Genomic DNA, 25,523 nt, shown 5'->3' with positions numbered 1-25,523 from the left:
GCAAATGAAAGCAAAGTGCGGTCTTTATGCTAACGAGCTCCAGCGGAGAGCTGCGATTGGCGGAAAGAGGCGGGGCCGGGGATGATCGCTCAGCCACGCCCACCCCATCGCGGGCCACGCTATTGTCCGGCGGGGCCGGGAGTGGATCGGAACCGGGTCGTGCCCTGCAGGTGAGCGGAACCGGACTGTGATGGGAAGGGAGAGGGGTTACGGGGTGATGGAGTGCTGCCCGGAGCTCGGCGGGCACTGGGAGCGGGGCCAGCGCCGCGCAAAGCCGCTCCTCCCTGTACGGAAGGAGGGGGAACGGCTCAGGGGCCCCATGATGGAGATGTTTGGAGGTGGGAGGCGGCCGGGGATCCGGAGCCGTGATGGAGCTCTGGGTGGTGGTACCGCATGGGCTGCGGGTCCGGAAGGAGCTCGGGGTGCGTCCGTGGGTCGGCTACGGGGGGGGGGAAACTGGGGCTGATGCTGCGAGGAAGTAGCGGGGGCCGCCGGCAGCTTCAGTTCCTGGTTTGGAGGAAGGCGCTGAGCTCACCCGGCTGCGGTCCCGTTGGGGCTGCGACATCCCCGAGCCGCCCCACGACCGGCACGACGCCCCCCAAACCCCATCCCAACCCCGGGCTGCGGGTCACACAGTGACAGCGACCGCTATAACCCAGCCGTGGCTGTCACTGCGCCCACCCTGGTGCGTTAAGGTTCGTCCGCAAAGGGACCCGCAGCTTTAAGGGTCGGGAGATGGGAGCGATGCTGTCCCATTATGGGGGGGTTGAGGTTCCATCAGGCAGTGCCACGGGACCCCTGTCTTCTCTGCCTTGTTTTCCCCGTTGTTCTTACCAACCGGGAACGGCTGCCCGCTGAGTTGCAGTTGTCCCCTGCCGAGTGTGAGGCACAACGGCATTATTTTGGCCTCCACGATCCCCCCCGCCTCCAAAAAGAGGTTTGGGTGGAAACGTGTTCAGAAACAAAGACGCTCTTACCCCCAAACCCGCTCCCTGCAGGCAGCAGCCGGGACTGAGCCGCTAAACCCTCCCCCCCCCCCCTCCCACCTCCCCTCCGGCTTTGAGCCCTGCGGGGCTGTCGGAGCGCTGAGCTGTGTTCCTGCGGTGCACCGAGGCGTGATGGCCGCTTGGTAGTCCGGGAACCCGCTCTGAAAGGCCTCGGCTGCATCTGGGGCTATGGGGGCTGAGAGACCCCCTTCACCCCCCAATAGGGATGCTTGCTCCCCATCACTCCGAGGATGACACTCTGCAGGGTTGGTGGATCTGAGGGGTCCCCCTGCTCTGCCCCCATAGCTGTCACCAAGTGGGAGATGTGGCACAGCCCGGAGTGCTCTCAGCAGGGTAATTAATCCAGCCTGTTAGTGTGTAGTTAGTGTGTAATTAGCGGCACGCGGAGCAGAGCTCGCACAGCTCCCGGCTGCTATTGAAACCTCAGCATGGCCCCATGTTGGGGGTGTTCGGCCCAGGGTGTATCTGGAGGGTCCCCAAGTGGTGCCCTGGGGATGGCCCCAACCCTGCTGCACCTGCATGCTGCAGGAAAAGCCTCTAATCCACCCCACAGCCCCTACAAATCCCTACTTCAATCCCACTGTTGGGGTGAGACCTGCATGCAGCAGGGCTGCCCAACATCAGGGGTGCACGCAGTGCTCCCACCACCCTGCTCTGCTTCCCTCAAGCATTGTGGGCACTGAGTGGACCCCAAACCCTCCAGCAGGGCCCCAACAGCCCCAGAGGCAGCAGCACAAGGCTTTTCCTCCTATATGCTGCCCCAACAGCACAGCTCTCCCCACCCCGAGGCTCTATCCCCACGTCTGTGCTCCTCGGGATGCTTTGGGCTCTGCATCTTCTCAATGCGACTAAAGAGCAATTTTGGCTCTGTTCCCTGGCCGGGTTGGGATGGATCCAACCTCAGATCCTGGCATGGAGCAGAGAAAGCGGCCCCAAGCCCTGCAGCTGTGCTCCAGCATCAGCCCTGGGGGGCAGGGATCCCCAGAATGAGATGGGGAGGTGGGGGGGGGGGCTGCTGCTTTGTGGGCTCAGCCCTTGCATGGGGGGGCTGGGAGAGCTGTGCATCACCTGCAGTATCCCCATGCAGGTTCTGCCACGTCTATCGCTTTTCCTGATGGTAAAAGGGGAAAAATCCTTTTTTCTTTTTTCCTTTCTTTTCCTTTGATTTTTGCTTTTTCTCCTCTAAGTGAGCTGCTCACCCTTATGGTGGCCTGAAAGAATAACCCTGTGTAGCTGTGTGCTCGGAAACCACAAAAGAAAGGAAAACAATCCCGTGTGTGTTGGGTTTTGCACTGGGGTTGCTGGGCAAAGAGCCGAAGAGAAATGCAAAACCTCAGCGGGGGAACACGCAAGCTCCTGACCCCCCCCCTTCCACCTCTGTGTGCCACTGAGGCTGCCCCAGTTGTGCCTGGGGTGGGAGTGATGCAGGGTAGGATTAGCTCTGCCCACCCCCTCCTGCTTCACATCCCCCATGCAGGATGGAGGTGTGGGGCTGAGAACCCCGCGCTCATTGCATGCATGGGGGCACAGTGCCTTCACTGCTCTTGTGTTTATCAGCAGTGACAGCTCATGGGGGGAGAGACGGGGCTGCTGTCACACTGCTGTCACACTGCTGTCACACTGCCTTCGCTGTGTCAGCTGGATCCCAGTTTTCAAAGGGGGTCGATTTCTGGTGCCCATCGGCAGTGCCAGGTCCTTGCCGTGCCCTGTGGTCCTCTTGAAAGACCCTTTCTCTGTGCCGTGCTGGTGTCTGCATGGTGACAGCCTGGGGGTGTGTTGGGGTGGGCTGGGGGTGGTGGAGCCCTCAGGATCAGTGGCTCAGTGCCATTCAACACAGTAACCCCGCAGCGCTCGTCTCCGCCCCACGGCTGTGTTTTGTCCCTGGAGCTGCTGCTATGGGAACCCTGGGGACACAGCTCCAAAGGGCAGGTCCTGCTCACAGGGCACCCATCCTGTCCCCCAGCCCTGGTTCTCACCGCCGTGGGCTTGTGGCTATCTAGGGCACAGCTCTGAGCTTGGGTCGATGCCCTTGAACAGAGCCTGTTTAGCACCTTCCTTCCCTCCCCCCAGGATGCTGAGCAGAGCTGTGAGCCACACTGGTGATGAAGAAGAAGCCCCCAGCTGCCACAGTGCCATGGGGCGACACAAGTGACGAGGACAGCACAGAACACCATGGGCAGCTCCTCACCTTGGCTGCGCTGGACGCAATCGGAGCTGGGCAGCCAGGAGCCCAAGTGCTGGGAGGAAGAGGAGGAGGAGGAGGAGGAAGACTTTGAGAGGCACATGGATGAGAACGGTGTCATTGGGCTGGGGGCTGCCACTGCGGAGCTCAGCGACCCACAGGACTCAGGCTCTGAGTGGGGACAGGAGGTGGCTGGGAGCCCAATATGGGGTGAGTGCTCTCTGCTGCCCCTAAACCCTTGGGGAAGGGACTGTTTTTTGGGGTAGGGGGTCCCTGGGTGGTGGGGGCCTCGGGGATGGTATACATTGGTGTCAGTGCTGCTTTGCAGGGGACGGTGAGGACCTGGATATGGGGTCCCCAGCAGAGCCACACTGGTATGAACATCAGGACCTGACAGAGGAAGAGGAGGAGGAGGAGGAAGAGCAGGGCAGCTCCGAGGAGGACGAGAGGCCAGAGGGGCCATGGGGAACAGAGAGCGATGGGGACCCCCGTGCTGAAACCCCTCTGAAAGCCCCGGGTACCACCACGGATGGCGGTGGCACCTCAGGGCTTTCAGACTCCAGTCCCATCCCCAACACCCCCCCACGCCAGCGCTGGGGTTGGGGCAGAGCCAGGGACCCCAACCAGAGCCCTCAAACCCCCCAGCAGCCCAAGCCCAGCCGGTTGTCCCCAAGCCCCCGGCATCGCACCGACACCAAAAAGCCAAAGGACCCCACAGACATTTGCCCATATGGCCGAGGGCGGCTCAACCACCCCCTACCCGACCTCTCCAAGGTGGAAGCAAGGGTGAAGGTGGGGCAGAGCTACCGTCCACCACCCAGCAGGGCCCTGCCTGCCCGCACCAGGCCCCTCGGGGGTCCCCTTGTCCCCAAATCCCCCGCTGAAATCGTCCGTGAGGTGCTGCTGAGCAGTGGGGAGGGGGCCCCTCCACGGCCCTCTGCCCCCCCTGGAGTGCCACAGGAGCTCCGTTCCCCCAGGCAGGCCACCGCACTGGTGCAGCAACTACAGGTAACCCCAGAGCTGGTCTGGGATGCTCGTCTACCCCCTTTTGTTGCTTATGTCCACATGTAAAGATGTTCCTGTCCCACCTCCCTGGGATGCCCATGTCTCCATTGGGATGCACATGTCCCCTCTGCGATGCTCATGTCCTCCTTTGGTTTCTCCTGTACCCCCCCCAAGGGTGTTCCTGTCCCCCTCCATGGCTTAGGATGCTCATGTCCCCCTAGGGATGCTCCTGACCCCATGCAATGCTCTTGTCTCCTGATGCCCTTCCATTCCCTCAGAGGAGAGGCATGGTCCCATCACCCCCCCAGTGCAGGTGTGGCAGCTCTATGCACCCCGGGCTGCCCCTCCCCGTGACATGGTGACATGTGCCCCCCACAGGAAGACTACCACAAGCTGCTGACCAAGTACGCCGAGGCTGAAAACACCATTGACCAGCTGAGGCTGGGGGCCAAGGTGGGGAGGACTATGGGGATGTCTCCAAATATAGGGGAGGGGGGAAATGGGAATAGACACATTGCTCTGCAGGGCGTCCCTTTGTCCTCCTGCATTGCCCCATTGTGCAGGTGGGGAAACTGAGGTGGCTCCAGGTGCCAAACCAAGTGCCACCTTGGCCCTGTTGCAATGGGGTTGAGGTGCCCCTGGTCGGGTACTTACTTTTCTCTTCCCCCAGGTGAACCTTTATGCTGACCCGCCGTGTGCCAGCCGCAGTGCCCACGCTGGCACCATGAGTGGTGGCTGCAAAGTGATGGCCTTCAGCATCCCACGGGCCAGCGCTGCAGCCATCAGCACAGCCCCAAACCCACAGATCCCCATGGGTGGAGGTGAGCTGAGTGCCAGGAAACCACCTGCTCCAAACCCAAGCATCCCACAGGTGCCCCTGTAGCAGGGGAAGCAGTGCTGCAGGTCGCCAGCTTCATTTCTCTTCTGTGCCCAATTGCAGCTCCAGCGCCGCAACCAGCAGAGCAGGGGGCATCATCGCAGCCCCGCTCGCCCCGCTCCCCATTGGGGGGCTGCCCCACGTGTGTGGGGTCGTGCTGCTGTGCAGGGCCACGACTCACACAGACACTGGCAGAGCAGACCCGCAAGTTTCAAGCGCAGGTAAGTCAGGGAGACAGCCCCCAGCAGGAGCAAGCAGTGGGGCTCCTACCCCTTCTCTGCCCCTTCTCTCCCACCCAGGTGGATTCCTTTGAAGCCTGGATCCAGACGGGGAGTTCTGTGCCACAGGAGCAGCTCCAGGTACACCCTAAAGGCCCCATCCCATTCCCAGGTGCCCTATCCCATCCCTAGGGCTCCCATCCCACCCTAGATGCCCCATCCTGTCCCCAAGGGCCTGTCTTGTTCCCAGAGTGGCCCATCTCATCCCCAGGTGTCCCATTCTGTCCCCCCCCCCGCCCCAATCTCCCATCTCTTTCTGCATCCCTAACCCCAGAGGGTGCAGACCTGGTGCTGTGGGATCACTGCAGGGGATTTGAGGTTCCCTTTGCACCGCAGCGGTTCCAGAGGCTGCAGGATACTCAGGATGCACTGGAACGGGCGTACCTGGAGGCACGGGAGGAGCAGAGCCTTGGGGACACAGGCAACTTCGACCCGGAGCGGTGAGCACGGGTTGTGCTTTCCCTGGGGATGCAGCACTGCTCAGAGCCCTGCATGGGAGCAGCCCCAGCTCCTCGTCCCTGACGATGGGCACTGCATTGCAGCACAGTGGAAGGGGACATCTTCTGCCTGGGGATGCGCCTGGAGGAGCTAAAGGAGCGTCTGGAGCGGGCGGCACCAGGGAGCCCTGCGGTGACAGAGGACCCACCTGGCACAGGGGAGGCAGAGGGGGACAGTGAGGCAGTGGGGCTGCCCCGACCCCTACGGCACAAGCAGCTCAAAGCGGAGGAGGACTTTGGGCATCTGCTGCAGCAGTGAGTGTCCCTCACTGGGAGGTGGAGGGTGTGGGGGGCACCCCAAAACCTGCCTATGCCCCCCCAGGTACCAGCGCCTCAAGTCATTGCCAGCATCGCTGAGCCTGGAGCAGCTGAGCCTGACGGGGAGTGCAGCACTGGAGGAGACGGGTGGCACCATGGCAGGGGACACTGGCCCTGTGGGAGTCCTCAGTGGGGCACCGTCACTGGAGGAGGGCACCGACCTCGAGACCTCCCCCTTGTAAGTGTGGGTGCCACTGGGTGGGTTCGGGGTGAACAGCCCCCATGGCACACCTGGTGCTCACGCTCCCTCCTCTCCCCACAGGCCCCCCCCACAGAGGAGAGCGGTGCCACTGCCCCACTCTGAACTCCCACACCTGCAGGGGACCCACGGCCACCTGTCCCCTGTCACCACCCTGCTGCCCCCAACCACCTCCAGGCTCCCGCTGGCATTCCCTGAGCCTTTGCCATCACGCACAGCCCCATCCCACAGCAGCAGTGGGACAGGGAGTGCAGCCCCTCAGCACCGTGCCCTCAAGGCCTGCCACCAGGTGAGTGCTGGAGGGGTCCTTAACACCATTCTTATGCCTGGGGAGGGTGCACATGGCCCCAATCCCACTCCCTTCACAGGAGCAGCGCATGGTGTCACCGGAGACAGACAGTGGCTTCGTGGGCTCGGAGAGCAGCCGGGTGTCCCTGTTGGCACACACCCCTGAGCATCGGCCACGGGGCACTGGGTACAGCACCAGCACTGCAAGCTTGCTCCATGCTATTATGGGGGGGGAAGAGGCAGGGGGTGGTGTGTGTGGTAGGTAGGGTCTGCCCCACTGACACATCCCTCCATAGGACTCATGGTGTGCTGGAACCCCCCGTCCCTGCTCCAGTCCATCCACAGAAGAAAGAAGCTCCGTTGCTGCCCCCCAGGAAGGCGCTGAAGGGTCCCTACTCAGCCCCAGGGCATGCTCCCCCCCCAGGCCACAGCATGCCCCCCAGCACCCCCTCACTGAGCAGCTCCCCACTGCGCTGGGCTGGCAGCCAGGGCAGTGAGCTGGGACCCGAGGGTGATGGTGGTGAGTGCTCAGCCCCCAGCTGTGTCCATGCCCCACACTGTTCCACTGACCGTCCCATCTCTGCCCCCCAGCTCACACTGACTCAGAAGGAGGAGACAGGAGCTGCACCAGTGGGCACCCCCCCGGTGGGACACCCATCTCGCCATCCCCAGCTCCAACTCACTGCGACCTGCTGGGATCCCGCATGGAGCGCGAGTGAGTGACCCCAGCTCTGCCAGCAGGGGATGGAGGGGCTGTTCCTGTCCCTCAGCATCCCCTCACCGTGCCCTGTCCCTCCAGCCGGGCCATCCGTGCGCTACAGGACGAGGTTTGGCGGCTGCGCCTGCGGTTGGAGGAGAGCCTGCACCGGTCCCACAGCTACCCCGAGGGCAGAGCCCCCCACATCCTCAAGGGCAGGAGGCAGCCAGTGGCCAACAGAGCTTCGTTCCTCCAGGATGCAGCACCTGTGGGGTAAGTGGCTGAGCAGAGACCAGATTCTCCCTAAAGAGCACTGGGTTGGTGGGTCTGGAAGCTCCTGTCTCTTCCCTTAGCCCTAACTCCAACCCATTTTCCTAGCTTTAACCCTAACCCTTTTCCTTAGCCCCATCCCCCTTTTCCCCCCATCCGTTTTTCTCTAACCCTTTTCCCTTGGACCTGAGCGGGGTTGTCTCTGAGGGGGTCCACGTGCCCAGCCCAAGTGGGGACACACACAGGGGTTCCCAGGACACAGCAGGGTCTCTTGGCAGCAACTTGTTGAGGGTCGAACACCCCAGATTTCTCCCTTTGCCTTCCTGCTGCCGGCTGGGCCCTGCCATGGCACTGTGCCCCACCATGGCACTGTGCCCCACGTCCTGGTTGTTCTAATGGCTCCATTCCCTCTGCAGGGAGCAGAGCCCCACTGCACGGGGCAGGGTGACCCTAGGTGACCCCAGTAGCAGATGGGCATCGCTGCCACGGGATGGGACACCACCGGACCTCAGTGAGTGGGGACAGCGGGGACCTCTCCAAACGGAGAGGGGATGGTGGTGGGGACCTGTGGCACAGGGCTCCTCTTCCCTGCAGCCTCCCATTCGGATCGCTCGCTGCGTGCACACGGTGACAGCCGTCCCCGAGCCGCCCCGTCCGCACACAAACGCCCTCGCAGCCCTCTGGGCACAGCATCACTGCGGGGACAGCAGGCGGCTGAGCGCCGGGAGCCCGACCCCGTGGGTACTGCACATGGCCGGGCTGACACTGCGTCTGCGGGGACGCAGCACAGCCCAGCACCGCCCCGTAGGGAGCCGAGCACTGCGCCGTGCCCCCGTTGCCACCCCGACAGGACAGCAGCAGGTGAGCATCGCATCCCTCCTGCTTCCCACCGAGCCCCCTGCTTGCTCCATCCCCTTCTCGCTGTGCATTTCTATATGCATCTGCCCCCCCTCCCCGCTTGTCCCTGCAGGTGCACAATCAGTTGATGCCACGCAGCCTCAGCACAGCAGCACCACCAGGACCCCCGAGCGCTGCCCCACATGCCGGGCACCCCGCAGTGACACGAACAGAGCCACTCATGGTGGGTGACAGCTTGGAGGGGGAGAAGGTGGCGTGGCAGGGAGCAGGGAGCATCACACCCACCTCCCCCACTGCCTTCTCCCCACAGCACAGCGCAGCACCAATGGCACATCCCCCCTGGAGCCCCACAGCCGTCCCCAGGCCGTGCAGCCGGAGCAGCCCGCAGGGTGTTGGTACCTGGCGGGGGGACCTCCCATCGCCTACCTCACCCCCGTCCCCGTGGTGCCTTATGCACCCTCTGTGCTGTAAGGATGCTCAGTGCTTTGGGGAGGGGTCAGCTTGAGCTGGCTGGGAGGGGGAGGGACTAGTGAGCTGGGGGGGGGCTAAAATAGTGTCATAGAGATGGGGAAGCAGAGCCCACCGTGGGCAAATCAGTACAAAAGCTTCTTCTTTATACCACTACTCTTTCCTTTTTCCCCCTTCCATTTTTCCCCCTCTCAGGTACTGCCCCCCAGCCGCACCTACCTCAGCCCCACGCCATGCCCGCTCCCCACCACTCTCAGACCTGGAAGAGGACCTGGATCGATCCCTGAGTGCAGCAATGGCAGCAGCACGTCGTGCCCGTGTCACCTCCAGGCGGTTGGGCCGGGCACTGGCAGCAGAGCTGGGCCGGGCACGGGCAATGAGGAGCTCCTGCCTTTTCTGAGCCCCCCTCTCCCTGCTGCCCATCCCATCCATGCTGCAGGAAGGGGCACCGAGTCGGGCTCATCCTGCAGCCCCCCCATATTTCTGTATGCTGCGTTCAGCTCAGTGCCATGCTGGTGCAGAAGGAGCCATTTCCACAGCCCATTTCTCATTGCTTTCACCATTTGGGTGATTTTTAGGGTTTCTTGGTACTCTGCACAACCCCCCTTTTACCCCTCAGCTCCAGCCAGAGCCTGCCCCCATGGATTGGGGCTGAGGTTGGGGTTTAGGTACTGTCCATACACCCTGCTGTGCTCAAACCACTCTCCTCTCTGCACTTCTATGTGGATCTTTCCCCAGGGTACCACTGTCAGAGGGTTGGTTGACCACATCTAATGTGTGTCTATCTCTATATAGGTACATTTCCAGCACAAGCCTCAGGGCACCTGAAGTTTTCCCCATTACGTGATGCTGCACAGTCCTGCAATGTGCGTTAGTGGTGCTGGCTGAGGTTGAAGGGCTACAATGAGGGGGGAACGTGAGGTCCCTCCCTGCACATGGCTCCATGGGAGGGTGTCCGGGCAGCAAGAGACTGATCGTGTTCCCTTTGGGATTCCCAAAGAGACTGGGAGCTTTTCCTTTGGAATACCAAATCAATACGACTTTCCTTGAGGCTGGTAGAGTAAAATCAGCCCTATGAGCCCCAAGCATGGGCAGATCCAGCCGTGTTGGTGTTACCCAGCACTCCTATTCCCCCCTCTTTATAATAAATGAATGCTTATTTTTGTAGCACAACTGCTGTTGCACACCCATGGGGGATCCTATTCCCTAGGTCACCCAGAACACCCCTATTCCTGCCCCCCAGCACCTCATTACTTAACAGGGGTGTTTGTGTAGGTCTTACCTAAAGTGCCCATATCCAACTTGTTTACCCTCAGACTTTTTCATATAATAACTTATTCTTGGTGAGGGGGGGTGGATTCCTAATTAAGACCCCCCCCCATAAAGCACTCACAAGAGGGGCAAGCAGGGATGCCCCAAGCAACAGGGAGGAACAAAAAGGATGCTCCTCCTCACCTCTCCTCTTTTATAACCCCCCCCCCTTGTTTTGTACTGGGCTAACTGCCTATTTTTTAACCATAAAATAAACGGCCTGGTTCCGCTCGTGGCTTTGCTCCTTCCTCCAAGCGAGAGCCTCTGTGCACTACAGATGGAGATCGCGTTTATTGAGTCACCGAGTGCTTTAGTACAGAACAGAGATATACAGAGATGATAACATGTTTGTGCTTCACCACTTCCAAACATTGATAGGTTTCCAGTAACTTCAAGGTAAACAAGTTCCAAGACCGGACCAGTTTTGGTTTGGTTTTTTTTCTCTTTTTTATAAGTTTTCCTTTTTGATAAATTATTATTTTTTTTATATAAATAACTGTAACAGAAAAATAATAATAATAATAATTAATAATAACATCCAACATAAGGGGATCCTGAAGCGTCGCTAAACATAAGGAACTCAAAGAGGGCTGAGGGGGGGGGGTTGGGGGGGGAGAACCGACGAATATCAGTGCAATGATAACAGCCTTTGCCCTAAAAATATATCTTTAACTTTATGGGCAAGGAGCAGATGGGGAAAAGAAGGGGGGAAAACCACCACCGAGGCAAAGAGAGAAGGGTTGGGGGGGGGGGGGGATATGGGATCAAGGGGTCACAGCCTTCAAGGGGGACGAAACAAAAGGAAGAACCCCAAAATATCGCAGTGCGTCTATTGGCGGGTTGGGGGGGGGAGGAGTACAAAATAAGAGGAGATTTGGTTCAATCACCATTACACCAAGCTGTAAGAACGGCACGAGACACATTGAGTCATTACACAGAGTCCGCTGGGGGGGGGCGGCACTTCTTGGGGGGGGGGGATTTGGGGGCACGAGCGGGGCGGGGGCCTCATAGCTTCCTGCATGGGCACACACATAGCAGGGGTATGGATGTATGTGTGTGTGTTGTAGGGAACCCTTGGGGGTGGGGGGAGCAGGGGAGGGGGCCGTGCATGGAAAGGGTCCCGGCACCGGGTCTGACCCTTCTGGTCCCTTTGTGGGGGTCTGGGGGGGGGGGGGAGGGGGGTGCATGGAGAGAGCCCCTTTCCCTCTCCCTACACCCTGTGCCAGATCATGGAGCACATCTGGTGGGAAGGGGGGGGGTTCTGCCAATAGAGTGGGTGGTGAGAGAACACTGACAGTGGCATCACAACCCATGGGGGGACTAAAAGGGGGTGTGGGGGGTAAGGCCATGGGTCTGTCCAAGGGGCTCACAGGGAATGGAGGGGGGGGGGAATGGGAATCTGATCTTGTTGCCACCATCATTCACTGCTGGGAAATGAGATCCTCAGATGGGCACAGAGATGATGATTTTTTTTTTATCTTTTTCCTTTTTATAATGGGAGGCGTTGGGTTTTTCCCTTCATCGTTTTGCATTCGTTGTCTCTTCCCTGCGGTTAAATGAGATTTGGAGGGTCAAGAAGGGAGGGGGGCTCAACACAACAAGAGAAAGCTCGGCCGGGCCGGGATGGGGACAGGGATGGGACAGAGGTGTGCCCCAGGCCGGTGCCCATTGGGGGTACAGTCGGCATCGGGGTTGGGAGGGGGGGGGGGGTCTGGCGGCGTTTTCTTTTAACTGCTGCTCTCCTCCTCTGTTTTATTGAGCTTCTTCAGCGTGTCCAGCAGCTTCTGTGGGGTGAGGATGTGCGTGGACCCTATGGGGCAGAGGGGGGGGGTCACAGGGTCAGCACTGTTTCTGTAAGAGCCCCTCCCAGCTCCGTGTCCCGCTCCCCATGGGGTCCCTGGTCCAACCCCCCACCAAGCAAGGTCTTACCTGGAAATGCTTGCAGAGAGATGGATGCCCATGGGGGCTTGGAATGGGGAAAGGGAGGGATGAGGGGATGGATGGAGTTGGAGGGCAGTGGGATTGGGGGAGGGATGATGGGGACCCTCCTGTCCCCTGCCCACATGCAGTAGATCCTGCTGAACACCACCATGGGCACTTGGGGGGAATGCACTGCAAGGAGGGGCTCAGTGCAATGAGCATCCCAGGGTAGAAGGGGTTAAGAGAGGAAGAGAGGAGTGAGGGGGTCCTGCCTGCTGCAGCCCCACTCCTTCATGGCTGCACCCCCCAGTCCCTTCCCCGGCTGTCCCCATGTTCCCACTTTGCCCGGGGGCTGCACTGTGTGCTCCAGTGCTGGGTGATGGAGCAGGACCTGGCTGGCAGCCCCGTGCACAATGAGATGTCACCATCCCCGCATACCCCGCTGGGGACAACACACGGTCCTGGCTCCATCACAGGGTACAAAGAATCCAACAAACCCATCACTTCCTACAGAGCCAGGAGCTCACACCCATCTCTCCCTGAGCATGAGGACACCGCTCCGCACCTCCCTGAGTGGGGGGACCCCATCTGCACTATGGGGAGCACATGGCATGGAGGGGCTGCGGGGCCGGGCATGGCAGCGGTGAGAACTGCAAGCATTTTCTCATCCAAAAAGAAAACCAAAATCATCCAAAAGGAAAAAAAAAAAAGCAAAAACCCGAATTATAACGAAAGGACGGAAGAATCAAAGAAAGCCCTTCAGGGAGGAAGAGTTTCTTTTTTTGTTAGTTGGCTGCCTTTACTTGGTTGCTTGGGCTCACTCCATTGCTGGAGCCTGATCCTCAAATGAGACCCTAGTGGAGTCCCTGAAGTCGGGGTGCCTCAGATCCATGAGAAATTTGGTGGGAGTGAGAATGTGAGTAGAACCTGCGGGAGAACAGAGCAGGCTGATGGCCCGGCCGTGCCCCAGGGGGAGCAGCATGCACCGGGCCGGGGGGCTCAGGTGTGGGTTCTGGTTTTGGGGTGAAGACAAGGGATGCGCTGCCCACCCAGAGCATACAGGGTCGGTCGGTCGCGGAGCGGTGAGGGATGAGATGGGTGAGATGTGGAAGGGGGTTGGCACATGGATGGGGTGCAGCGAGGGGCTGCCCCTGCCTGGCCTGGGTCTGTCCTGCTCCCTGCCATGTTGTGTTGCACAGCCTGCTGCACACAGTGCATGCCCGACTGCACACACAGCACACACTGTGGTTGGTGTGCCAGCTTGTACACCAATTCCTCCTTGCAACAACCCCCATGACACACACACAGCAGCTCCTGCAACAGGAGCAACTCAAGCTGCAAAATGCCCTCTTCCTCCCCTAGCCCTGCCTGTGCTTCAGGCAGCAAAACTCACCAAGGAGATGCAAAGGGGGCACAGAGAGGGACAGCACGGGGGGGCACCCCATGTCCCCAGGGGGGCTGCCACCAGCAGGACCCCCCTGCCCTGCTCACGTGGTCACCTGGAGGTCAATGCTGCAGGGTGAGAGTGGGATGAGCAGCGGGGAGTCGAGCAGGGCCCCCACTCACCTATTAGCACCTCCCACTTGCCGCTGGCTTGCGTCACCTCGTAGGCGCAGCGCATCTCGTTCATGCTCACCCCCCCCAGGATGAAGATGATGAGGCGGGGGCCGCTGCGGTACTCGCCGGGGGCCTTGTTCTTGTGCCAGTGGCCATAGCGGGCACTAAAGAGAGGGAATGGGGTTAGGAAAGGAAATAGAGACACAAGGAGGCTCACAGGCCCGTGTGTAGGGGGTGATGTGTCACAGCCCCCCGCTCAGGGATGATGGCACCAGGGGGACCCACCTGACAGCTGTGGTGCTGAAGGAGGCAGAGGAGCGGGTAGAGATGTATGGGTAGTGCTTGGTGTCCAGCTTGTCCTCGATGGCATCCTGCAGGGATACAGCCCCGTGGGGCTCAGCCAAGTGTCCCCATTCCCAGCCCTTGGTGTCCTACCCCCAGGCCCCCACAGCACTGACACTAACTAGGCAGGCAAAGCCCTATCTATAGGTGTAGTGGGACTGGGTTCAGCTCCAACCTGGGAGCGAGCTTTGGGTGCAAAACGAGGTGAGTACATTTGTGCACTTTAAGAACTATTAAAGCGGAGGCAAGCAGGGGCTGCAGTGACAGCCCACCAAAATATGGCCCTGGGGTTGGTCTGTCCGTTGGTGTGAGCAGGTGGGAGATGCTCACACCATCAAAGTGCACACTCAGTGCCTGCAGAGCCCCATGAGGATACTCTGATCCAAGAGGAACCCAAGGGGATGCAGCAAGGATGAAGAAAAGGCAACCCATGCTTTGGCCATCCCAGTGGGTTGGGGCTTTGCACTGTGGGTGTGCACAGGAGCTGTGCCAGCACTGTGTGCTCTCAGTACTGTGCAAGCCCATCTGGGGCTGCACACTGTATTTATAGGACCAGGAATGCTCCCACAAACATCCCCACCTTGCAGCAATCACAACAAATCTGCAAGTACTGGCACTGCAGGGCATGTGCTGGGGAGATGTGCTGGAGTCTGGGCTGGTCCCATCCCCACCTCACCTCCATGATGTCCTTAATGACGGGGGTCCACCGGGACAGCTGATAAGTCTGCTCACTGATCCGCTCCTTCCGTTCCGGCTTGCTCCTGCGCCGCAGGGTAGACTGAGGGCAGAGAGGATGGGGACACAGTGAGACATGGAGCCACTCCATGGGGATGTGTGCAGATGGGAAGGAGCAGGGGGGGGTTGGACACTCACATCTGTGATGATGGGCACCCCGAGGTGGGCCATGTTGGTGATGATCTCACTGTCCTCGGCTGGGATCTGGGCGTGCTGGATCAGCTTGTTCAGGTTCTCCTCAGTGATACCTGCGTGAGAAATGGGTGAGCACTGTCTCCTTGGGACACCCACCTTGGCAGCCATCACATTTGGCTCCTCCTGGCCCCCTCTCACCGTTCTTCAGGAAGATGTACAGCAGGATGATACGGATCTTGTCATAGGTGCTGACGTTCCCATCCAGCAGGATGGGGACAATGGCCCTCATGGGGTCTTTGATCTTCTCACCTTCAGCATCGGTGCCCATGGCCAAGTCCTGCAGAGCACATGCCCATCACTGAGGCTCAGTGCTGAGCTGCTGTCCCCATGGGGTGCAGGGAGATGGCAGGGGGACAGTACCTGTTCCACTCGGCACAGCTTGTCCACTGTGCCCTGGTAGTGCTTCATGCAGTCCTCGGCCAGGTGCAGGTGAGTGGAGTACTGCAGAGACACGAGTGGTGTGGGCACCCTCATAGGGGAGTCCCCACCTCAAAGCCACCTCCGGTGCTGCCCATGTCAGCTCAGCACTGATGACTCCACCAGGACCCTTCCCCTTGGTGTTACCTTGCTGAGCTCCTTCTGGTACTGTGGCATCTTCTTCAGCATCTGAGACAGGTCCCTCATGGTGGTCTGCAAGGGAAGGGGATGTGGTCACAAAGAAGGAGGGCACAACCCTACCAAGCAATGTTCAAGCATCCCCTTCTTTAGGGGTCTTGTTCTCATGCTGGGGGATCACTGTTCCCTATTTTCTCAGCCCCCCTCTAGCCTTCCCCCCAGAAAGGGACCCATTGCCCCAGCAGGCTTCGCCACAGCCCTTAGTGGTGTCCCCAAGAGCCTTGGCCATGCACAAGCTCCCACTGGGAGATGTCACCTTATCGCCCGTGTTCATCCTCTTGCTTGATGAGAACTCCTTCAGGGACCGGGTCACCTCCCTGGGGACAGGAGGAGGACACGGACATCAGCACAGAGGGAGCCCAACCACAGGGTTGTGTGCTGTAGGGCAGCCCATAGGGACACTCACTGGGACACCTCAGCGATGTGTTTATGGCGCAGGGAGACCCAGAGGTCATCATCCTCATCCAGGAGCACCTCCTTCACCCGCGCCTCCCCAATGCCACTTGTCTCATACCTGGGAAGGGGGGAACAAGGCACATGGTCACATGTGGGTCAGGGGGGCACAGAGAGACATGGGGTCATGCACTCACTCACTTGTAGACATCGTTCTCGATGGGCAGCAGGTCATAGCTCATGGCCTGAAAGGTCAGCTCGTGCAGCACTGGGGAAGCGGGGTCGAAGCCACGATCCAAGATGAGGAGCTGGGAGCGAGCCTTGTCCGGACCCTACAGAGCCACCAGCAGGGACATCAGCAGGTGTCGGGGTCCCCAGTGCCATCCTGAGCTGATGTACAGCAGTGAGATGCCACCCCACCCCCATCCCCACTCACCTCACCCATAGTGGGGTCATCAGCCTTGTAGGCATCCAGCTTGTCCTGGATGAGCTGTGCCAGCATGGCGTTGTCCTTGTAGTCCCTGGGGAAGGAGGAAGGGACATCAGCCCCTGACTGTACAAAGGGTAGGGAGGAGCTGCTGTGATGCCCTTGGCTCAGAGGAGAAATGGGACCTGAGCACCATTTGCTGCTCCTTTTCACCTCTCCTTGGGGAACACGATGCTCTGCTTTCCCTTCATCTAATCCCACAGGAGACACCCCCTGGATTCCAGGCTTCTGCACCCAGCTCTGCAGAGCATCCCCTGGCTTTAAGCCTTCCACTTCCCAACCCTGCAGCCTTACCCGCGGTACCGCACGGCCGGGTACTCCTTCAGTGTGGCACACAGAGTGGCAATCTGCTCTGCCAGCCTCTCCAAGATCGGGTTCTTCATCTGTGCCTTGTGTGGGCTGTAGAAGCTTTGGAAGGAGTCTGCTGAATCCAGGGAGTAAACCTGGGGAGGGCAGCAGGGGGCAGTCAGAGGGGATAGAATATGGGGACATCCTCATGGGCTGGGACAATACACCCCAACCCAAACTGATATGGGGTCCACATTCAGTGATGTTTGGGGTGTCCTGACCTTCCCTTGCTCTTGGACTGCCATGAAGCCCATCTCCCACCCACTGTCACCAGGATCTCTCCAGAATCTGATGCCATCTGTCCCTCCCTGTCCCCCTTGTCCCCACAGCACCCGGTGCCCATGGCAGTGCAGTGCCAGGAGGCAGCACAGCCGCTAAATCCCACAGCGGATCAGCCCTGAGACATAATCAAAAGAGACAGAGCGCAGGGAGCAGTACTGGGATGGGGATTGTGGTGTCTTCACAGCTCTTACAGAGGCACTGATGGGGGGGGGAGGACCCAAGCATCCCCCTCCAGAAAATCCCCAGCCCTCACCTACCTGGGACTCAGAGGGCAGGAAGGCGATGTTGATCTCAGTCAGGGTCTTGATGACCTTGGCAGCACGGGACTTCACCAGCTCATTGAACAGGGCATCAGGGCAGGCTGCAGGGAGCAGGAGGAGGAAGCAGCACTCAGGGCAAGGTAGCCATGCTTCTATGGTCCTGCCCTGCTCCAGGCATCCCCGCTACCCTGCTTTCTTGTGCACATTTCAGTGGCAGCATCGTCCCTTTTCTTGGTTTGCATGATGTATTTGCAATGGAGGGATGTGATGCCCTGCCCTTGGGAGCAGGGAGCCCAAAATCCCACTTTTGGTATGCAGAAACCTGGCCACAAGTTTCTCCCCTTCTACCTGCCAATGCCTCCAGTGCCCTGCGGGTACTCACAGTCAGTGAAGAAGACATGGGCTGCTCTGTACTTGGAGGTGGGGGGGTCCTTGAAGTCACTGATGAGGGAGTGGACAGACTGCAAGAGAGAAGGAAGCATTGGGGCTGGGCAGCTCAGCCCTATATCCAGCCCCATAGGGAGCCCTGCACCCTGTGCCACAGCCCATGGGCACCGCTGCCCATCCTGGTGTGGGCACCCACCCTTCCACCCCAGCTCACCTTCTCGGAGGGTGTGATGAGATAGACAGCCTCCAGGCTGGGCAGTGGCTCCCGGCGCTTGTTGATGTCCTCCACAACTGGGGGGAGGAAACACAGGGATCATGCCAGGGTATGGGGAGCCCATCCCACTGCAGCCCCTGGGTGTCCAACGCACCCCCTGCCCACCGCAACCCTACGCTGCACCATAGAAGTAAGGAGCAGCCCTGGGGGGAGCAGTGGGTTTGTTTGTGTGGGAGGAGGGGACCCACAGACACTGTGTGGGATGGAGAGGGGTGGCTGTATCCCCCCCACAGCAAGAGAAGCACAGCACTGGTACTCACTGGTGATGCCCTCTGTCATGATGTCGGTCATTTTGCAGCAGGAAGACAGCATGCGCATGCTGAGCTGGTCCACCACCAGCACCTGGGGACAGCAGCCATCAGGTAGGGATGGAGCAGCAAGGAACAGCCCCACCTGCTCCCACCCCATCCCAGCTCCATCCTTCCCACCCTCCTTCTCCTTCTGCAGCATCGCTCACCTTCCATTCCCCCTTCTTCTTCACCTTCCGGATCACATCGTGCATAATTTCTGCAAGAGGAGGAGATGGGGATGGGATGAGCACCCTGAGCCCACCCACAGCACCCTGAGATGCTCCATTCCCTGGGGATGTACGGTGGGGATGTTTTGGAGACTGGGGTCCGGGGGGGGATCACCCCCAGCACCCACACATGGCACTCATGGGCTCAGTGGGGAGCACTGAGCCCAAAAGCAGGTGGTGAGGGGGCAGGGGGGTCCCCTTGGGCTACCCACGTGCCTCAGCCCTAATCTGAAGCACCAGGACAACAACTGCGGCTTAAGGGCTCCTTTTAGAAACAAGAATCAAGCGGCCTCAACCTGCTCCTTGTAATCCCCCACAATCCCATTTCACATCCCAGCCCTGCATGCTTACACAACCAGCTGGGGGACGTCCCTGTGCTGTCACCATAAGGCTACCCGGGCTGCCAGGGCTGCTCCTATGGGATGGGGGATGTCACTGTTGATGGGTCACTCAGGTGTGCACCAACCTGAGCCTACAGAGCTGTGCCCAGCGATCCCCTTTCCCTGGGCTGCCCCCACCTATAGAACAAGGACGTGCCACCAAAATGCCTGGTCAGGTTAGAGTCCATCAGCTGCAGCATCACATCCTCAGCTCAGCGCTGCCCTCCTGCAGGGTTCTGATGATCCCAGGTCCCCAAGGAAGGGATGGGTGCCAGCAGGAAACAAGCTCGGTGACGGACATTTCCGGATCCTGCTGAGGACCTTGCTCTCTCTTCATTACTCATGTTTGGCTCCTTCTCCCAAGCGAAGATCCAGGAATAACAGTGCTGTTTACCAGCACGTCCCACACCCTGCAGCCAGAGCCCTGCCAAACCCCGACTGAGGGAGGGAGCGTGGGGCAGGAATCCCAGCCCTGAGAACACGGTGGTGTTTGCTGCAGGGCAGGGAGGAAGGAGGCTGGGACAGCATCCTGCATGCAGCCATGGGGAAGGGATGCTCCCATGTCAGCAGGTTGGAGACTGCAGGGTGTCCTCATCAGCAGGTGATGCTCACAGCCAAGGTTTTTGTCTTGGAGATAAACCAGGCTCCAGGGGAAAAATACATCTGTAGATCTGATCTAGTGCCTTCAATGCTTGGCTCGTCTGAACCTACCACGGTGCATCTGCTTCCTTCAGGGTTTTAATCACAACTTCAGCTGAGAATAGATCACACAGACAGCTCTGGGTCTATCCTTCAACACAGATAAGACACCAACACCTACAGAAGAGAGAGTGCATCCCACCTCCAAATGGACCTCCATGCAGCACGCTGAGCAATACAGACTCAGCTGTGCCACCCTGGGAAGAAAGCAGGCTCCATCTCACTCAGCAGGGCTACTTCTTGGGGTGACAGCTGGCACAAGAATGACCCATGGCGTTGTCTCCATGCAGAACCAGGTGCTGGTGACAGGGTGGCCTAGCAGGACTGCAGCCCATCCATCACTCCAAGAGGCTTAGCCTGGGCTGCTGGCACTGAGCTGGCATCACACATCCAGTTGGGCATGGGTGGAATGGCTTGAGCCCACCACAGCTTGTGGACACATAGATAGCTTCATTTTGAGGTGCTCTGAGCCAATTATTCTGCTTCAGAATGATCCTGAAGCTTAACAAGCAGTCCCAATGTCCAGTGAAGAAATGGCTTTGTCCTGTCCAGCACTGCAACCTGGAGTACCTCCTGCTGATGGATGCTGCTCTGGGGAACATCCCATTACTTTTGCTTTATTCAGCACAACCCAGGACCTCACGTGTGGGCACACCTTAATGGATGGCAAAGATCAGGAACTGCCCGAAGCCCTACAGAACAAGGGTGGCTTTTCCCTTAGCAAGGCTCAGCCTTTCCATGCCCTCCATTTCAGGATCCAAAGCCCTGAAGCAGCATCCAAGAAATCCGGGTCAGAACTGGGTGAGATTTGAGGTCACTCCCAACTCAATCCATTCGAGCGCTCTATGAGATCTGCGGTGAGCTTTGCTCCAAACCCACTTCTCTCCAAGAGCTGTCACGACGCATCTTTGAAACCCATGTGTTTCCTTCGGGTTGGCCTGGCAACTGCTTTTCTGCTGGTTCATTGACTAATTGCTTAAGACAGTGTGAGCATTCCATAGACACAACCACGTCAGAACGTAGTAGGCAGAGCATCGACCTCCTCATCCAGGCAGCTACAGGTGCCAGCGCCATCCCCAAACACTCCTCAAGCAAATAGGCTCCATGGATGGCATGGAGGCCATCAGCCCCAGCCAGGGCATAGAGAATAACTTCACTTATGGGATGCAAAGCCCGCCTGGCATCTCTCACCATAGCCACGAGCCATCTTGACATCAACGGGATGGATGGAGAGCATTGCGTCCATAAACCAGCAGCTCCAAGCGGTCTTTGCTGCTCCCACAGTGGGCTCCCAATGGGCTGCATGGGGCCCACGCAGCAACGTGCCTTCAGCTGCTCTATTTTTGCTCTCTCTGAGCTCTCTCCTGCACAGCGAGTTGGTGGACACAGCATCTGCTCCTCAGCGTGCAGCCGGAGCCACGTGATGATGACTGTCTTTGCCAACACTCAGGGACCAGGGATGATCTTGGAAGTCTTTTCCAACCTTAATAATACTTTGTATTTTTTTAAGAGGGAAAGGCTCCAGGTTAGTGCCTTTCTCAGCCTCATTTCACATGCACTCACCACTGGTTGGGTGCAGATCTGCTTCCATGGGGAAGGATGGATGAGTCTTTCCACATCAGGGTGCAGACCGTGCTCCATGCATGTGAGCCCTGTTGGCTGTGTGGTTATACAAGCCACAGCCCAACCTGGAGCCAATGCTGCAGGCAAGGATGGATCCCAAGAGGACAGATGCTGAAGCCTTAGGGCCTGCTCCAACCACAGGGATGGGGCACAGGGGTCCCCTCCCTGTACACCTACTTGTACAGCCAGGAAGGGTTGGAGCCAACATCCCCCATCCTGGTCCTGAATTCTTCATCATCATCTGCTTGGCTACAGGGCAACACATGTTTGTTGTGCCCCAGAGCATCCTCAGCAGGCAGAATTGTGCCTCTGGCATCCCCCTGTGCCTTAGCAAAGGCAATGGTGCCCCACACAGTCTGGCTGAGTCACACTCCAACCACGCATACCCTGGGGCCCGGCTGTGCCCTGCAGCCAGCAGTGTGCCCACAGAGGTGCCAGGGTTAGAGATGGGGACATGGCACCGTGGGTCTGGAGGTGCAGTGTGACCTGAGGATGCTCCATAGGGGGGACCAGCTGCTGTCCTAAGGGCAGGAGGGTCCAGGAGGGCTGTGCTTCTCCCCAACCTTGGAGAGAAAAGGACGGCTCTGGGGATGCCTCTCTCCTCCTGCAGGTAAAGGTGTCCCTGGGCTTTCAGACCACAGTGCAGCCCCATTGCTGCTGGAGACAGCTCGGTGCAGTGAGCCCACCCTCCTCCTCATGGCTGCAGGAGTGCAGGCACTGAGCCTGGCACCACCTCCTGCAGGATTTTTCCTGCCGGCATTGCCTTCCCAACAGCACTCCCCAGGACCCGATGAGATGTAGGGACAGCCCTGCAGCACTGCGGGGTGACACAGAGGGCACAGGGTGACAACAGGGGGGGGGGGACACAGGGGCAACCTGTGGCAGCACCCCCCCCCCCTTTGCTGCCAGCTCCCAGCTCAGGGTGCTTCAAAGCACCGACCGTGTGCTGTGGGCAGCAGCTGCTCAGGGGAATAAATCCCATCCTGGAGGGCTGCCAGGGCAGAATGCAGCTCTGGAGGTGGAGCTGTGCTGGTGCGCAGCATCTTTGCCTCCTTGCCCTGCTCCAAGGTACCCCCAGAGGGATGCTGCCCTCGGGTCAGCTGCAGGGCACGGGCTGGGACCTCCATCCTCAGGAAGCATCTTTTCCTCCTCCTCCTCCACTGGGGAATCCATGCCTGTAGGATGCAGGTCTGCAGCAGTGCGTGGGTCCTTGCAGCAGCGGGGAGCAGCTCCAGCATCCCAAGGAGGGGGAGCCGACCACCGCAGCCCTCGGAGCCCTGGAATCCCACACAGAGGGTGGGGAGCTCTGCAGGGTTCTCAGTCTTACATCCTATGCAGCATTCTGCTGGCACATCCCCACGGCAGGGCTGCTGCCAGACCCCTTTTCTCCATCAGGAAGGGTATTTTTGGGGGAGAAACAGATGGGTTTTGTTACAACCGCAGAGGGAAGGACTGACAGATGTGCACACACACATACGATGTGCGTGTCGTCCCCCCCCCACCTCCCAGCACACTAACATCAAATGGAAGCGAAAGGACACACATAGTGTCCCTGCTTCAGCTCTAGGTGGGATCCAGCCCCACTCAGCTGTGCTGGGGGTCCCCTCTCCCCCCTCGAAGTCAACCCTGCAGCACAACAGCGGTGGGGGGGGGGGGAGAGGAGGGGCAGGACACATCTCCCTGCATTTGTCCCCGCAGCCCCAATGCAGCTGCGGGAGCACAGCAGGGCAGCACACCCCGTGCCCCCCCCCCCCCCCTCCATTGCCGATCACACCACCAGCTCCGGCCGCACCATCCGCACCGCTGCGGGAGGGGTCGGCCGCCTCCGCAGCCATCTCTCAGCCTCGGGGATTGCTCCCATTTCTCACCCCCCCCCCCCCCCTTTCACGGTAATAAACACCGACAATTCCACCTCCCACCAACCCCCCCCCCCCCCCCTCGCAGCCAAAACACACCCGGTTGGCGGCGGTGCTACGGCAATAAACCCAACGGGACGGGCGGCCATGGCCGGGGGGGAGGGGGAACGTTCCCACCGCTTCCTGCCCCTTTTTTGCTCTTTATTTTTCTGCTTATTTTTCCCCAGTTAAGGTTCCCCCCCCCAACTCCAGCCGCCATGGGGCGGTGCAATATCAGCTTGCAACAGCCGGGGAAGGAGGAAGCGAACCCCGCGTCGCTCCTCTCCCACCCAGCGGCCAAAAATAGCGACCCCGAAGGGCACCGAAATCCCCCCGAGGTGGGGGGGGGGGGGGGGCGAAAGGGGGAAGGTCTGGGGTGGGAGGGGGCAGCGGGGGGCAAGAATGAGAATCACCATCATTGCGATTGCAGCCGGGCAGGGTTTGGTGCAGACAAAGCGGCCTGGCAGCTCAGCGGCATTTCCGCACAGCCCCGGTGCCCCCCCCCTCCCCCTTGGCAACGTTCAGACCCCTCTTCAAACCCACCTCCCCCCCGCAGTGGGGCCGCACGTCGAGCCCAGACGGGGCGACCGCTGCAGAGAGCTGCGGGCACAGCGGCTCCACCGCTTCCCAACGCTGAACCCCCATTTTTTTTCTCGCCCCCCCCCCCCATTCCATCCTCCAGCACTGCAGAAAAACCCCGATAGCTTCCAAACACCCGAATATATTCTATAGATGCATGCGTATAGATAAAATACAGACGGAGGCGGCGACCCCCCCACCCTGACCGGCTGTCCCCATGCCCTCCTCCCTCCATGCCCCCCCCCCCCCCGTACGGCTCCACCATCTGATGCCGCCCCCCGAGCTCCGTATTGCGCATCCGCAGCATCCCCCGCCATCGGGCATTTCCCCGCAGGAAGCCCCCCCCGGGCTCCCCCAGGTCACTCTGAACGCTTCCCTCCCCCCACCCCAATCATTTCTCAATCCATTCCGTCCTTCCTCCCCCCGCCTTTAGTCCAGCTCTTACTTTCTCCGACCACAGCCTTCAGTCCGATGGGAGCCATATCGCCTCGCTGGAGGGGGGTCCTCACCCAATGCAAGAAGTGGGGAGGGGGGGGGGGGGGGGGTCCAAACACACGCACAAAGCTGCGGGCGGTGGGCACAGCGCTTCACCACCACCCCAGCGCCTGTCCCCGCGGCTCCGCTATGGGGAGAAGGGGGGGGTGGGGGGCGCAGGGGGGGGGGGCACACGGCTCCGCTGGCCGCGGCGGGGCTCAGCTGACTGCGCGCAGGGGGCGGGACCGGGATGCGGGGTGGGGGGTTGGGGGGGGGGGGGGCGGGAGTGATGCGCGTCATTGCGCTCCGCCCTCTGCCCGCCCCGCTCCGCACCGCAGAGCCCGCCCCCCCCCCAGCGCCATGCTCGCCCGCCCCCCCCCACCCTCCCGAGGTGCTCCCCCCCCCCCCCCCTCCCTCCCTCCCTATTGTGCGATGTTTTGCTACACTTATCGGCAATGCGTTTTGCAAGCTTTTCTTTTTCTTTTTCCCCACCATTTTGTCCGGTTTCCCTCCCCTCCCCCTCCCCCCCCCCCCCCCCCATCCTATATTTTGCAATATCTTGCCATATCGCGCAATATTTCGCCGTATATCCTCCTCCCCCCCCCCCCCCCCAGACCTCCCCCCTTACCCTTCCCTTGCTTCGTAGGGCAGTTGGGATCCTTCACCCGTCCCCCCCCCCCCCCCCAACACACACACTGCCAATTCAGGTTGATTTTGCAGCAAAATGCCCCCCCCCAGCGCTGCAGGGGATGCAGACACTCGTGTTTCTCCTGCGGCCACCCACACATGATGGGCAATGAGCAAAGGCTGTGTGCTCATCCAGTGCTGGCTCTGTGCTGCTGGGGGGGGGGCATTTTGATGGTGGAGGGGATGCAGGGTTCCCATTGCCATGCCCTGTGCCCGTGACCATGGTGGTGCCCATTCCCATGCTCCATGTCATGCTGGTGCCAGTGCCCACGTCCTACATCCCATACCCCATGATGGTGCCCATGCCACATGTCCCATGCCATGTTCCCCATGTCCATGATGGTACCTATACTCCATACCCTATGCCTGTGATGGTGCCCATATCCCATGTCTTACCTTCCATGGTTCATCACCCCACATTCATGACAGTACCCATGCCCAATGTCCCATGCCCCATTCCCATTCTGGAGCCCACATCCAATGCTCGGTGCCTGTGGTGGTACCAGGGAGGATGCACCTGCAGGAGCTGTGATGCAGAGCATGGAGGCTGCATGGGGAAGGAGAGCCCAGAGGACACAGTGCCAGCTGTCTGCTGCATGCCCACACATCCACCTGTGGT

The 25,523-nt window shown here is 59.9% G+C and overlaps 2 protein-coding genes across 5 annotated transcripts; one reads left to right on the top strand and one right to left on the bottom strand.

Moving 5' to 3' along the window:
• The first annotated feature begins 79 nt into the window (after window positions 1–79).
• On the top strand, window positions 80–11,443 carry AKNA (AT-hook transcription factor). The gene is made up of 20 exons (XM_072353167.1): window positions 80–170; window positions 3,078–3,399; window positions 3,518–4,197; window positions 4,573–4,647; window positions 4,865–5,015; window positions 5,135–5,292; window positions 5,371–5,430; window positions 5,686–5,789; window positions 5,892–6,101; window positions 6,169–6,342; window positions 6,427–6,652; window positions 6,732–6,838; window positions 6,948–7,171; window positions 7,243–7,366; window positions 7,451–7,621; window positions 8,035–8,129; window positions 8,213–8,479; window positions 8,589–8,699; window positions 8,787–8,943; window positions 9,140–11,443. The coding sequence occupies exons 2-20, from the start codon at window positions 3,180–3,182 to the stop codon at window positions 9,342–9,344; spliced, it is 3,519 nt and encodes a 1,172-aa protein (XP_072209268.1). The 5' UTR covers window positions 80–170; window positions 3,078–3,179; the 3' UTR covers window positions 9,345–11,443.
• STXBP1 (syntaxin binding protein 1) lies at window positions 10,523–24,947 on the bottom strand. 4 transcript variants are annotated; one of them, XM_072353165.1, is made up of 20 exons: window positions 24,846–24,876; window positions 18,508–18,557; window positions 18,311–18,392; window positions 17,991–18,067; window positions 17,772–17,850; window positions 17,387–17,490; window positions 16,794–16,942; window positions 16,449–16,533; window positions 16,214–16,344; window positions 16,026–16,133; window positions 15,876–15,936; window positions 15,569–15,634; window positions 15,365–15,445; window positions 15,143–15,281; window positions 14,948–15,057; window positions 14,751–14,852; window positions 14,018–14,103; window positions 13,742–13,896; window positions 12,979–13,102; window positions 10,523–12,065 (listed from the first exon to the last, which is right to left on the bottom strand). In XM_072353165.1, exons 2-19 carry the CDS (start codon window positions 18,550–18,552, stop codon window positions 12,993–12,995), a joined length of 1,770 nt encoding a protein of 589 aa, XP_072209266.1. In that variant the 5' UTR covers window positions 18,553–18,557; window positions 24,846–24,876; the 3' UTR covers window positions 10,523–12,065; window positions 12,979–12,992. The 4 variants fall into 4 exon arrangements, with proteins under 4 accessions (XP_072209266.1, XP_072209264.1, XP_072209267.1 ...); XM_072353163.1 differs by lacking the exon at window positions 24,846–24,876 and adding an exon at window positions 24,189–24,473; XM_072353166.1 differs by lacking the exon at window positions 12,979–13,102 and having other exon boundaries at window positions 24,846–24,947.
• Between the last annotated feature and the right edge of the window lie 576 nt (window positions 24,948–25,523).

Source organism: Excalfactoria chinensis, chromosome 18 (assembly GCF_039878825.1).
Source record: "Excalfactoria chinensis isolate bCotChi1 chromosome 18, bCotChi1.hap2, whole genome shotgun sequence".
NCBI classification, from domain to species: Eukaryota; Metazoa; Chordata; class Aves; order Galliformes; family Phasianidae; genus Excalfactoria; species Excalfactoria chinensis.
The sequence above is the reverse complement of the archived record's forward strand: the minus strand, read 5'-3'. Positions and strand labels throughout refer to the sequence as shown.